Source organism: Cyprinodon tularosa, unplaced genomic scaffold (genome assembly GCF_016077235.1).
Source record: "Cyprinodon tularosa strain WSP-4 unplaced genomic scaffold, ASM1607723v1 ctg51, whole genome shotgun sequence".
NCBI lineage: Eukaryota > Metazoa > Chordata > Actinopteri > Cyprinodontiformes > Cyprinodontidae > Cyprinodon > Cyprinodon tularosa.
In genome coordinates, this window is record NW_024039241.1 from 3,294,142 (window position 1) to 3,309,279 (window position 15,138).

At 38.5% G+C, this 15,138-nt stretch overlaps 1 protein-coding gene across 10 annotated transcripts in view; it reads left to right on the plus strand.

Moving 5' to 3' along the window:
- synrg (synergin, gamma) overlaps positions 1 to 13,855 on the plus strand; it is a 56,015-nt gene extending 42,160 nt beyond the window's left edge. For all 10 annotated transcript variants that reach the window (XM_038303322.1, XM_038303325.1, XM_038303324.1 and 7 more), the window contains one exon: positions 12,944 to 13,855. In XM_038303322.1, coding sequence (XP_038159250.1) covers positions 12,944 to 13,075 — 132 coding nt within the window. In that variant the 3' untranslated portion in view covers positions 13,076 to 13,855. The remainder of the gene's footprint in view (positions 1 to 12,943) is intronic.
- Positions 13,856 to 15,138: the final 1,283 nt, after the last annotated feature.

Sequence of the window (15,138 nt, forward strand, 5' to 3'; positions counted from 1 at the left end):
TTACTTATTACTCATCTGATCTAACTATCACTTTCTTGCAATCCATTTAGAAAACAAATCTATTATAACCAAACAGAATTGAAAGGATAAATAGGTTTAGGGAAAGCACCTTTTTTAGGTCTTAAATTTCCTTGAAGATTATGTTTAGCACATATTAGACATGCTTTACAAAAGTTTTTTTTTTTTTGCATAGAATATAAATCCATATGCTGTATAATGATGCTCAATGCTCAATCAATCCTACAATCCCCCCGTTTGAGACATGAGTAAAATCATGACTCAATATAGCAGCATTTAAAAAAAAAATTTTTTTATTTGGAAGGATTGGTTTATGTTCTGGTCACATATAGGTGCCATCATGGATTTTAAGATAGTTTGGCTGATTAACATGTTTGTTTCGTTGAATATCATCCCCACTTCACATGTTTTTAATAAGAAATGTTATGTTTAATACAATGTTACGATGAAATTAGGACAGCAACTAACAATTATTTCGTAAATCGATCAGTCTATCGTTAATTCTTTCGATTAATTGGTTAGCCAAAAGTTCTGTAAAGAAGATTACTAATGACATTAAACCAGGTGAAACCAAAACATCTCCTCCTGAAGAGCTCCGGACGGAAAGTATCGACAGACAAAAACATTTTATAATCGTATTTGCAAAATGTTTATAAATTTATCTTACAGTTTTGGTATGATTACTGATCCAAGTGGGTTACTCTGTCGGGGAAAGCCAGATTTTACATGTATATTATGTTTTAGAGTCTCTATACTCCATTTAATGATGAATCACTAAATTTGTTTACGAATATGCAAATAATCAATTAATATGATTCATGTTTTCAGCCACAGATAAAATACATGAGATGGGCAACACAGTAACTACAGCCCAGATGTTCAACTTCATAGTGAAGTTATTATTTTAATGAATGTATTATTTTGCTTGATACAGAGAGAGCATAGTAGGTAAAAATATAAGAGTGGGGTTTAACTGCACGATTCTATATATTTAGAAGAAAGTACTGTATTTACCGTCTGTCTCAGTTGTTCAATTAAAATCATTTACAAAGTGGAAAACAGTCCTAATTCCACATTCATCAGAGCCGGTGATACTTCAACATTGATAAACAGCATCTAGTAAGTGTAGTGTTTAAAAATGTTTATTAATGTAGCAAAATGCTCCTTTTCTCTTTAAACAATGAATTCCTCTCATCAGTACTGATGCTCATGTCAAGCATAAAAAAAAAAAAAAAGGCATGCATAATGCATAGTACCAATGACACCAGACCAATAGTGTCCCTTCCAAAGTTCAAATCAAACCTACGCCCCCGGGTGCCATCCTTCATTGCAGCGCCCCTTTTTTATTTTATTTATTTATTTATTTATTTATTATTTATCCAATTAAGTTTTTTATAGTCTTTATCAGGACCTGGAGAGTCTTTGTACCACATGGTAATATGTAGGTCATTCGGGTCCATGGACTGCTGTACAATTCGAACAGACTGTCTTCCCTCCTGAAGCAGCGCTTCTCCGATGTTTAAAGGAGGTTTGTTGGGAAAGTCCAGAGTGTAATGGTAATGTGGGATGCCCAGCTTCTATCTAAGCAAAGCATGGCTAGAGCACCCCTGCCTAAGAGGTTAACTGGACATTCAGGTAAAGTCAGTACAGACAGCCGGCAGGAGAGTCCTTCAGGGTCTCTCAACCACACAAGCTGGATCTCCTGCACAGCCTTTAAATGACCTTGAGCTGATCGGACTATGACAGTCTCAGGTCCTTGGCCAGCACCTGGAATTTGTTGTTTAACAGTTGTTCTGCATGCACCACTGTCACACAGGAAAACTGTTGGGGTGCTATTCACATGTATAGTTAATACAACTAATCCTTATTTGTGCATATTAATTATGTTTTTGATAAAAATGCTTTAGCTAAAATGCCATCAGAAGGCTGATAAATAGAGAGGAAAAAGGGACAAGAAGAGAGGGACTAAACCTAGAACAAATAATGAATGTCCATTCTATTAACATTTCTCTATCTGTAGAATGGGACTGTTTTATAGGTTTTCTTGTCAGGGGGCCCCCTGCCCATCCATGCCCAGGGCCCCAAATTTCCTTAATCCGCCCCTGCCTATAGACCATCATGACAGGAAAAAATGGATTTTCAGCTGGCCCCTGACCCGCCAAAGGATTTGGCAGCTCAATTAAAGGAAACACTCAATTTCAGGTTTGGGTTCAGGGGCTGGCAGTGGGGAGATTAAGCCTCCCCCCATATCTTTTGACCAAGCCCCCACAGGTCCCCCAGAACGGGTAACCCTTGTGGAGGTGCTGGGCATAGGAGAATAAGCCGGTGGATTCTCAACTTTAGGAGCTGGCAAGACTGGGGCTGAAGCAGAAGCAGCAGCAGCACCAAGTTCATTTGGGTCTTGCTGTAAAGCTGCTTGTGCAGCTGCTTGTGCTTGCTGTAATAATGCTGAATATGGACCTACAGGTAAATCATCTTTACGATGGGTATGTGCAAGGGTATGGGTTCTTTTATTGTGGTTCTGCAGGCTCCTGTATCACACAAAATTTAACAGGAGTGCCCTGGACCATCAGAACTTTTTCTGGTCTATATTTTTCTTTTAAAAAACAAATCTTCTAGGTTTAAGACATCCATATTTTCATTCATATTTTCACCCTCTATCTCTCTAATAGAAAACGGTTGCTCATCTAGTCATGCTGAGCTTCCTGCATTTTGTGGGTTGCTTCGACAATCTCTAGCCATGTGGCCTCCTTTCCCACATGACCAACACGCTCTGGAATTATCAGTTGAGCGTGATCCAAAACCTCTTCCCCTTCCACGGCCTCGGCCTCTGCCTCGGCCCCTACCTCTGGACTGCTGATAAAACACAGTGTCCTCTTCCTCCTGATAAAACACAGTGGATTCTTTATTGTGATTCTTTTTACCTTTTATGACTTTTCTCTGCATGCAGGGCGTGATTTATATACTTTTGGAGTGTTGCACCACTCATCTCTATGTGGTGACGATTTACCCATTCTTGAATTACACATTCTTCCACATCCTTCTTTGGAGAGGGAATTCCTTCTACTGCTTTTCTTTGTCTCTCCTCCCTCTCTCTGTTAGCTCTGCACTCTCCCTCTTCTCTCTGTCCTGCCAATTTCATCCAGACCATGGTTTGCATGTAACCTTCTTTTGCCATCAAAGTGTCTTTATTTTTGCTTTTTGTTTTTATTTTTTGTTGCAATTCTTTAATGTTTGCGGTGCTCAATTTGCCATTAAAACCGTAGTTTTTTATCCAGTAACACAATGGCTCTACCGCTGATGGGTCATCATTTTCGACTGCTTTCCAATCTTTGCACTGGAGTTTCTCTAATAACTTCTGTTTTTCTTTACTTTGCCCTTTTCCCATTTTGAACTAAATTTGGGCCCAGTGGGTTTTCAACACCTGTCGTGTTCTAAACACTGGGGCTTCAGACAAGATGGTGATCAACTACTTTTTGTGGTAAAACTCACTTCAACCTTTACAGGTGGAGTTTTCTTGTCTACAAACATCCACAAAAGCTCACCATTTAACCCTTGTCTTTTTGGTATGAAATACAGATATCTAGTGATATCTATATTTCCTTTCACACACACACACTCACACACACACACTGCGCAGTTAACTTTTACTTTATTTTAAACACAGAGGACGCCGCCATCCTACGCAGAATTTAACTAGTTTACAACTCGGGGAGCCTGCCCTTACAAACTAGGGGAGCCTGCCCTTACAAACTAGGGGAGCCTGCCCTTACAAACTAGGGGAGCCTGCCCTCCCGCGGACTTTAACTGTTTTAAAATTTCTATTTTACCTGATAGAGTCTAGAATTGTCAGGGTTTTAGTACAAAAGGGAATCTCGTTATCCCACACTGAGAGGACTTCGCTGTCCTTCACTTCTATCTTTTTTTTTTTTTTTTTTATATTATTATATTTTTATAAATTTTTTATATTTTTATATATTTTTCTTCCAATAATTCACTCACTCCTTATTAAAAGAAAAACTACTCACAATTCTCTGCGTCCTCGAAATGCTTCAACCGTCGGACCCCAGCTTGTAAGGGAGAGACCAGTCCCGTAAAGGGTCTGTTTGCTGCGGCCGCAGACTTATCTGGATCTCACTCACCTGCTGGGGGTCGTCGGGTATCTTGCAATCCGGCTCGAAGGACCAATTAATGTTAGGTTTAAACACCAAACATTTTATTCAGTAACCTGTACAAAGAAAGACACAGAGAATTTAGTATAATTTACTTGCAAGGAGAGGGGGTCAGAAACTGCATTCAGTTACAACCTCCAACCCACTCTGAAACAGTTTCCGCTTTCTCCAAGCCTTTATTGAGGAACGCCCTGGCTACAATGTTGGTTCCGACTGCTAAAAAGGAGGAGGGGGTGAAACCAGTCGGAACCAGAAGTTTTGCATTACATCATACAATATCATAAGATAAGGAGAGCTTCACTCCTCATCCGGTGCCAGTACGTGCAATCCTCCCCTTTCCACCAATCTCCATGACCTTGCTTCCTGCACACACTAGTAACAAGCATTAGAAAGACAGCAAGTGAAACATTTCAACACTTTGTGTAATACAAGTATACAGGAATATGCAAATGTGTAAATATGAATGTATAAGTATAATATGATTAAAGTAGAATAACTTGTACAATTAATCCAACAGAAGCACATTCACACAGCACTATAGTATCAGTAGGAAAGCGAACACCAACAGAATTTAACCCATCGAGTAAAAGATTGTAAGAAAGTTGGGCTCCTTTCAAAGCAGATATAAAGAAGCAGTTTTAAGGTGGTTTGAAAACTTTCCACTGAGTGTTTTGTTTATTTGAGTTACCTGACAGAACTAGCAGAAGTGTAAACCCACCCTCCTCCAGTTGAGATTATAACCTGATACCAGATTGATTTTGTTGTTGATATTGCTAATGAACTGTAAACCGCTACATGTAGTTACTCATGAATTTGTAAAACCTTTTTGTTGACTGCGTTTCTTACCATACCTCTCTCTAATGCTTGGTGTCTCTAATGTTACTGCCTGGATGTCCATAATAAGAGTCTGACAGGCCTGCCCTGCATAGATGCTGCTGCTTGTATCTAGATGGGTAGATTTGTATTGTCTCCAAGCTTCTATACCAAAGCATATCTAAAATGTAGCTAAAGATAACAACACACTCTGCAGTAAGTGGAGAGCTGTCACTTTGGCACCTTGGGGTGCGTTTGTGCACTCTGGGATTGGTTCCTTCAAGGTAACAGGGTTCGTTTCAATTTTTTTTCTTTTCACCTCTACCTCGGGGTAGCTGCTCACCTCCCTCCTTTCAGCTAACATCCTTCTCTGTTTCTAATAACTGTTCTCTGACTGGGGCGCTCTGTGCAGCATGGCTCTGTGTCCACCTTTGTGATTTTTATCAGTCTGCTCTATTAATGGTGTTCTCGGAGCCTTCGGTTTAAAGGGCAGCACACTGGCGCTGATTGTCTCTCGTCATCCCTCTGCTGCTCTGCCAGAGCCAGATGGATGGTCCAGGCAAGATACGGCTGACTGCGAGGCATCTCGGCTGTGAGCAGATGTAGCTTAAACATTAGTCAGGAGTGAGGCGGTTAATAGACCTGCACACACACAAAAACACCATCTCTCACTTCTAACTCCATCGTACAAAGACTTAAGCTGACATTAATACCAATTTGTTTCGCCTTTGAGCCACTAGCGTCAGATTAATAATGCATCTTTTAATTACAATTTTGGCAGAGCCGTACTGGCATAAGAGAATAAGAGCCGAGCAGAGACCAGAATCTCCTTATGTGAGAAATGAAGCGAAAGAACAGCTTGGGTGACAGTAGAAGGCACTGATTGGTACATTGTCCTCTGGTAAAGGAGTGCTGATTTGTTTGTTCCAGCAAAATTACATAGACAGGGTGGTGGAGGTGTAGAAAAAGGCTTTAAGATACAGATGAGCCCCCTGACTTGTGCTCAATTTAAACCTCCTGCTCCTGAAGAATTTCATTTCTCCAACCATTTAATCCTGTTTTTGTTTAGCCAGCGGGGCCTTGTTGGTACTAACACCGTTATTTCACCAGCTTCGTATCAAAAAGATGCAAATACCCCATTTGCTTTATCTACCTAAAGTAATACCGGCAATTAATGTCAACATTTAGAAAAAGAAACAAAGGTTAAAAAAAATCAAGCTTTGCAATCATTGTAAATGAGTTAAATGGGTTGTCATCTGGCTGGAATGTCACATTTTAATTAGCAGATGGAAAGGTCAGGCAAATAATTATGATCCGTTTGATCCTGCTACTACAGCCTGATTACTGAAGCACCACTGTTAAATGTTGTCTGTTTAATGAAAACAAGTATCCAGGTGAAAGATTTATTATCAGTCAGCTTCCATTGACGTCAAAGAAAAGCTTCAAAGACTCCATGGAGGTTAAAGTAGTAGAAGGGGGGATTCGTCACAGAACATCTGTTTTATGACTACTTTTTTTTTTTCTCTTTATCTTCCTCTCTCCTCCTTCTAACACTTCCAGCTCTAAAGCGAAGCTTTGCAGGAACACGTAGGCCAGGACACAAAAGAGCTCTGAAAGGAAATCACTCTGCTTGCGAAATGTGAGAGTGGTGAGAAAAAGTGAAGACTGGAAAATGTGTCATTGAATCAGCATTAGGGAGGCAGCGGAGCATCTGAGCCGCAGACTGCATTCAGGCAGGTGGCGATGTGTTTGACTTAATGGTCTGTTAGAGCCATAGCAAGATGTTTTTTCCTTTTTTTTTTTTTTTTTATATATTTTTTATTTTAAATGCAGTCCATGCTTTCTGTTTGCGTCTCCCTTTGCTTCTATGATTCATTGCATATGAGTCATTCCTTGCTCCGGCTTCACCTCCATTATTCCACTGGGGAGGCAAACTCCTAAACCGCACATCACACACATTAGCATCTACTGATTGCACACTCACAACTCCAGCTGTGGCCAGTGAAAACGCAGACTCTTGTGGGGGTCATATTGGTACTTTTAGACCAAATCAGATCACACTATGAAGCAAAGGGCTTTCACTGTGCGCCTTTTGCTGTTCTGTATCAAAATAAGGAGATGAAGTCGAGTGGTTTTTGTCTGTAAACATCTCAGACTGTGTTCTTTCAAAGAACGAAACAAGGCTCCACCAATCAAATGAACAACAGTTTCTCATTTAATCTAAATTGACTTAAACAGAATTTAAACGTTACTTTCCAACCATTTAAAGTAAAACATAAAGTGAAATCCATGTAATTTATTGTTTCATTATACATAAAAATATTTAGAGATTTTTTTGTAGATTGTATTTTCTTTAGGTACAGAAAGCTAAATTTCACAGATTTTTCCCCCCCTTTTGATATTTTTTTTCTGTTGCTTTTTATCAAAGAGAAATGTTTCTAGCAATCAAGTGACTGTCGATATCAATCAAAGACAACCTGAGATGATGGTTTTTCCTGACTATTAGAATCAGTAAATCACTTTAATAGAACCTGTCTGATACAGCAGAGTAGGAAAAACGAAAGAACAAATCTCACAAAACAATATGCCGTATCTAGAACTAAATAAATTCAAGAATAGATGAAAAGAAAATTCTATAACTTACATTAATGAAGAATTGTAAAATGATTTCTTCCTCTTTAGGAACCTAGCTAACCACATGTAGTCATTATCCGTGAATGAATGACATTTGCTGAAAAGATCTTGATAATCCCAAGACTATTCTGGAGACAAAGGTGGAACTTATTAGAAATTCTCTCCTTAGATCTGTCTGGTGTGAATCTAGGATGGTGTCAGTTTGATGGTTTGGGGCTACTTTACTGCATCTCGATCTGGATCTTGGTCTAATTGATGGATCCATGGATTATTCTGTCAAGCACAAAGTTTTGATAGAAAATGTCTAGACATAAAACTGCAACCTTCATGCCAAGTGGACTTGTGTTATGCAGCCTATAAAACTAGTCCATTAGTTACTTCAAAGCTAGATTATTGTAATTTGTTACTTTTAGGAACCCGAAAAATGTAGTTAAGCCTTCAGCGGATCCAAAACACTGCAGCCAGAGTTCTGCTAAAAATCAAAGAGAGATCATATTTATCTAATTTGAGCTTCACTTCATTGGCTTCCTGTTAAATCCCGGATATAAATGAGTCATTCTTCTCAGGTATAAAGCCCTGAAAAAAACAAGCTTTTTCTTATAAAAGATATTTGATTTAAACAGAAGGCTGCACTGCACTCTTAATCTGCAGGTTTACTCGTCTGTGAGACAGATATCATGTCTGCCATTGAGGCTAGGCTTAAAACATTTGATAAAGCTTATAGGTAGTGTTAGAGCTTATTATTCTGATCTATCTTTATAGTTATGCTGCTATAGGTTTAGGCTGCTGGAGGACATATAGACTACTTGTCATAATTAATTCTATAATTTTGCAGTATATGTTAGTTCAATCCCTGACTTTATGTTTTCTCTGCTTTTTCTTATTATAATAGCTTAATCGGGCCTGGTGCTGTGGTTAGTTGTGACACCATCCTCCAGGAAAGCTTTAGTTTTTAGTGTCCTGTTTCTCTCCTAGGCATAGCTATGGGTTCAGCTTTTACTGTGACTAACTGAATGTACTCTTTTCCACATTTTTTGAAATGAAAACTGGCTCAGAACAGAGCTTCTCAGTTTAACTGTTTCTTTCCTAGATGGAGCCACCTATAGAGGTGGTTCACTATTACCTTTTCTTATGTAGAAAGCATTTGAGGGTGAATGCCTCAGTTTCTTTTGTATGCCTGCTTTTGGCTCCTTGAACCACCACTCACTCTGAGCAAATGACCGCTCACACTGACCCTGGTTCTGCTTAAGGTTTCTCCCTGTTGAAAGGGAGTTTTTCCTCTCTACTGTCACTGTGTGCACTCTTAGTCAGTAGATAATACAATGAAATCAAATGTTAGCTGGGTTTCCTTAATCTCTGTATGATTTGATTGATTTGTCTTTGGAAGATGTGAGATAATGCATTGTGAATTGAAATTTAATTTACAGCAATCGCCAGGAGAGAGGACAACTCAGCTTTAACGTGACGAAGCCATCAGCAGAACCATGTTGAGTGTGAATGGCCTTGTACCATGATCAGCTTGGGATTTGAGTGGACAGACAAAGAAAATCAGAACCAGTGATCCAGGAGTTCTTTCTGTTTAAGAAAAAAATGAAAGGTTAATGCGGTAGTAGCTTCTTTAGTAGTCTCATCTTGGAGAGAAGCAAACTTGACAGATGTACTCTAGATAATTGTCTAGATTTTAAAAGAGAGCATAAACAGTTAGAGTAAAAGCTCGTCCAATAGCCATGTCTAGGAGAAAAACAGGGTTAACAACTAAACAAGAGCAAGGACATCTGTTAAGGACAACATAAAGTCACTGACACTGGCAGCCCATCCTCCCCAGGACAGCATCACACCTGAACTGAACTTTAGCCATAATGTTGCTACTGTGAAGAGAAAAAAAAGGACAAAGTTAGACAAATATAGCTGATTGTCATCAAGATAACCGTGGAAATGAATCCCATTCTGTCTGATAAACTCAGTACTTTGTTGTGCCCCCTTTTAGGTAATATTATTGCATTGCTGCAGTGTGACATAGACACAATCATCCTGTGGCTCTGCTGACATGTAATGGAAAGCTGCTGCCACACTACCTTAACTGTGTTAGACATACAGCTTTAAAGCTAATCTAGCATTCGTCCCTGCTTTTCTGCCTCAATGGAGACAAATCACCTCCTATTTGTTTTTCAGCCTTCTTAAAGGACATCTACCAAGAGTTTTTCTCTTTCTTCTTATGTATGGTTTCAGAGGGTAATTTAACACCAAGCCTTTGCTTTTCCCAGTACCGTGGAACTCGGAGCCGTTCATTGAATTAGCAGCTACAAAATGAGGAGATCCTCAGAAATGTATCTCGGCAGTATCTTATACAGTGAGGAAAATAAATATTTGAACACTCTGCTATTTTTCAGGTTCTCCCACTTAGAAATCATGGAGGGTCTGAAGTTGACATGTAGGGGCATGTCCAGAGTTAAAAAATTATCCAGAAATTACAATGTAGGACTATTTATTTGTATCAAATACTTATTTTCCTTGTTTATCTTATTTTCATGCAGCCTACATGCTTTTGCCGGAGTTGAAATATCTGCACTGTTGTGCCTTCTCAAGATTTCATACACTACTGTATGAATGTGTCACAGCGTGACAAATCCTTTTATTCTTTTAAAACCGTCTCTGACTGTATTTAAACATGGATTTACCTGCAGCAAAGTAACACGTTTAACTTTCTCGAGTCACTTCATTTTGTGCTTCATCTGTGGCACTGGTGCAAAAAGAAAATACTTTCAGGACGAATTGTTATTATTGATGTAAATGATTTACTCCACCCTGTCATCTGTTGACAAAACATATATTTTATGACAAAAATAAACACACATGGATTTTTTTTGTTTAGTTTTTTTTTTACATATAACTTCCAATTAATGAATTTCTTTCTTAGTTTTAAAGGCAAATTAGTGTATACAAAAAGAAACTTCATTTAAAACAGCTCTAGACAATTTCACTTTTTAAAGTACAGCCATTGAAAACGTTAATAAATACATAAAAATATAAACATATGACTGTTTATTTACAGTTCTAACATTTATTTTTAATTTTTTAATGAATGAATGAAATGAATCCCCAAAATATTCAACCTGATTCTGTTATTTGCATCTACACACCTGAGGTTAAGTAGAGATAAAATTAAAAAACAAAACAGTTCAGATAGTTTTTGTTTTTCTTCTACTTCCCCAATTTTGCAAATGAAACCCATTGAGCTCTACCTTTTGAAAGGAAACCTTCCATCTTCAGAGCTGTGAGTTTGGAGCATTTTATCTTTTCCTGCAAGACCAATTTACAGCTGGGTTGCTTACAGAGCCGCTGTGAACTACAGGGCTAAAAATGACTCGAATCGAGCTATACTGAAACCTCAGTGGTGTTACTTGGGTATAAAGGCTAATTAATCACAACATGTAGTTCTAGGTTTAAACATGGTTCTGATTTATTCTACTCTGATCCATTTATCCCTGACTTTCCTGCACACTAAAACCAACACCATAACCATACATGCAAGAAAAAGTTTATACATTTTCCCGATGCAACGATTCCATATATGGATAGGATATCGGCTTCCATATTGAGTAATTTTTTGGATAGGATGTCCGTGATTTCATATTAGATATCGGAGATCCAGTCCAATGCGCTTTAAATGGATCTTATTTCTTTCTTTTTGCTGCTCATTTAAACAAAAAGAAAAGACAAAAATAAATATTTAAATGGCATATATAGTTCATTCAGTCAATACATGAATTGGATTGCTATCTGATATCGACCACTGCGCTCAGCCCAGGTATTTTGATTGGATTGGGGGAAAAAACTGGATCGGTTCATCTCCAAAATTTGGCTCTATTTTTAAATTCAAATTGTTTAAAATTGATTGAGCCAAACTTTGCTGGAATACAGTTCTAGCTGTTTGTGCTTCATTACTAGGCTGCTGCATAATTATAAAAGATGAACAAAACAAGGATTAGCTCTTAAAAACACTGTGAATCATTTATCCTGCTGGGAAAAGCAAATGGGGCTGGTTAGTGGGTAGCAATGCTGCCTTGGAGCAAGACGGTTCCGGGTTCGATTCTTGGCCCGGGATCTAACCTGCATGGATTATGCATGTTCTCCCTCAGTATGCGTGGTTGTCTCCGGGTACACTGGCTTTCCCCCACAGTCCAAAAACATGACTGTTAAATTCTCCTTAGGCGTTAGTGTGCATGAATGGTTGTTTGTCTCTGTGCTGCCCTGTGATGGACTGGCGACCTGTCCAGGGTGAACCCCGCCTCTCGCCCATAGACAGCTGGAGATGGGCAGATCAGCACCCCTCGCGACCCTGCTTGGGATAAGCGTGACGTAAAATGAATGGGTGGATGGAAAAGCAAATTACTGTGATTGAGTTGGTTAGGTTCACGTGATACAGGGACTTCTGTAGGTTCTCTCCTTAGCAGTGCAGCTATACACAATCTAACCTCCACATTTAGTTGCTTTAAACAAACTCTTTGTTTCATTGCGATTCTTTTGGGACACAGTTGTTTAGAGAAAGAAAAACATTTTTTTTTTGTTTCCACACAAATAGAAACCTAAAAAGTGCAATGTGTGTTTCTATTCCACCGTCTTAGTCTAGACTTTGTAGAGCTGCCTTTATGTTGTAACTGCAACATAAAGTCCTTTTTAAAAAAATCTGTTAGCTTTTCACATTGATGGCCTTGCTTTTTTTTCTCTTTTTCATAACATCAATAAGTCATTAGGAACATCTGAAGAGCCTTTCCACAGATTCTGATTAGATTTGGGTCCGCACTTTGTCTTGGCCGTTCCTGCATTTTAATGAGCTTTGATCTAAAGCATTTCTTTGATTGTATCAATCATAATGAAAATGTGTAGTTGTTTATAACATCAGAATAAAATAGATTTGCTTTTTTTTTTTTTTATTGTCTTAATGTGCAAAAGTTAAAGAGGTATTAAGACCTTTGCCACTCACTGTAATCCATTGCACAGCATGAATAGTCAAAAAAATTCAAAACCACAAATACAAGAAAAAGCACCAGAAGGTTAATTATTAGAGTGCTGTCCTTCACCAAGGCTCCTTACTTTCTCTTCCATTTTTAAACAGGATGATGGTCAGGTTTTTTCTGCTGACAAACTGCCATGAAAATATGCTTTCACCTTCATGTTGGAGGATTCCCTTATGAGGGCTACCTGTGAAATCAACATTTAGAGGGTGTAGTTGTAAGACATGATCCTTCTCCTTTTCTCCTCCTGTGCTTCAGGGTCCTTAACATTCCCCCCTTTATGTCCATCAGGCTTTCAACTCTGAGACGGACAACTTCAAGCTGCTGTACGGGGGCCACCAGTACCACGCCAGCTGTGCCAATTTCTGGATCAACTGCGTGGAGCCGAAACCTCCGGGCCTCATCCTGCCTGACCTGCTCTGAGCTGCCATGGAAACAGGGCAGGAAATAATTAAGTTAAAATAGGAGGAGCGGCCGGTCACGTCACGCTGAGAACGTCAAGAGTCACTGGATTCTGCTGGATTCTTTTTATTTTTTTCTTAGTTTATTTTAGATTTTTATCGTTTCCAGGGTTACCTTTTTTTTTTTTTTTACCCTTTTCTTATCCAAGCAAATCATTTGGAGGAGGTTGTATTTAGATCTGTGTCTGATGCTGCTTTCTTTTACCTGATTGTGTCTGCAGATGAAGGTAACATGAAAAATACTGTCGTATTTTATTAATTAGCTGTGCAATATGATTAAAACACTGGCAAAACAGATGTGTAAACATCTGCAACTTTTAATTTTCCTTTTTTTCTTCCCCCTTTTTTGATTTTATGCACAACTCCTCATCATACCAACTCTTTTACTTGTGTTGCATTATCCTTTAATGCAGGTTTTTGAAATAATTCACATTTTCTAAAACCTGCATTCCCGCTGTACTGCAAGGTGTTTGTCTCTCTTTTATGCTCTGTGTTGAATGTCCTTGTTAAATGAAATCTTTGGCACCTTTCGGGTATTTAAATAGTATTTTATAAATATTTAATAGCATGGGAGTGAACGTAATGGGTCTCGAAGGAGGTAGCGTTTCGGTGTGGATATTTGAACGTCATGAAGGAACTAATTGTGTGAAGTTGGACCAGCTGATTTGTCTGTATATCATGACGCCATGTTAAGGATTGTATTTATCTCTTGAGTATAATGTGAATAAATGAGAGTGCTTGAGTTTGTGTCAAATTTGATTGTTTTGGTCTGAGTTTGAAAGGTGGGAAAAGCATTTCTCTGATTTGACTGCTTAGTACTACGGGTAAAAAAAAAAAAACTGATCAAATCCTGATTCAACATATTAAGTAATATAAAAATGTCATGGTAAAAGTTAAGTACTGTTTTACTGAGTCTTCACTCTGTTTAATTTGTTCCAGTCCTCCCATATTTCTGGTCATTTAGGTTTAGTACACAACTAACCAGGCGATTTATCTGCGTTTCATGAGTCAAAAAAGATAGATCATGTGATGAAGTAGAGGCATGTTTCATTTTAAAATGAACAAAGAAGCTAAAGCTGTTGAATAAATGGCGGTAAAGAGCAGAGCAGTTTGCTCTTTGTAAATTAAGTGATGAAACTTAATGCTTCATTTATACATCTACAGCCGGCCCAAGGGTCTTTACACTATTTTTTTTTACACCATTTCTCACCACAGTAGTTTGTATCGAGTTCTGGTTCATTTTAAAGGCTCCTTTTTCAGCCATACATTATTTGATTTTCTTTTATGATCCACTGCCTCACCAATTTGGACTAAATTCCAGCTGTAGGAAGCATGGACTCTCACTAACCTCTGAATCTTTTGGTTATAAAGAAGTTCAAGGTTGTAAGGTGCCTGGATCCTGTGGCTGAAAAATGGGCCCAAACCATGACCTAACAACCACCATGCTCAACATGTGGGAGGTGTGGGATTTTTTGGGAACAATTTTTGCCTTTAAACTGTCTTTTTCGCCATTTGGGCAAGGACATGGATGAGTGGGTTTGGTGTTGAATACCTTGCCCAGCCAGTGTAGGTACCAGATCTGCTCGGGTCCTGTGCATGCCAGTAATTTTGCGCTACATGATTGGCTGAATGTCGCCAAATGATGTAAAACATAGTGGTTGCCCAGACAACGATGATAACATCAAGCACGTGTTAGCATGTCTAGTGATAGATTGAGTTTTACCTGATCGATAACAAAACAGAAAAAAATCTGTTTATGGTGAACAAATTAATTGCAGGACCATAATTTAAAGGGGAGGGCTGGGTAGCGCTGTGTCTAGCTGTGTTCAGTAGCCAACAAGTTGGCCTCTTTTAGCTCAGTAAGTTAGCCATATTAAGCTACACTACTTTTAAATTCGTGTCAACAACAATTGTTCGTTTTCTACAAGTAAAATAATAGTTTTATTTGTCTGCAATATCTACAAAAGTCATTTATTAAGATGTTCCATTTGTCCTCCTCTGCCCTCAGATTTTAATAAAAAGAAT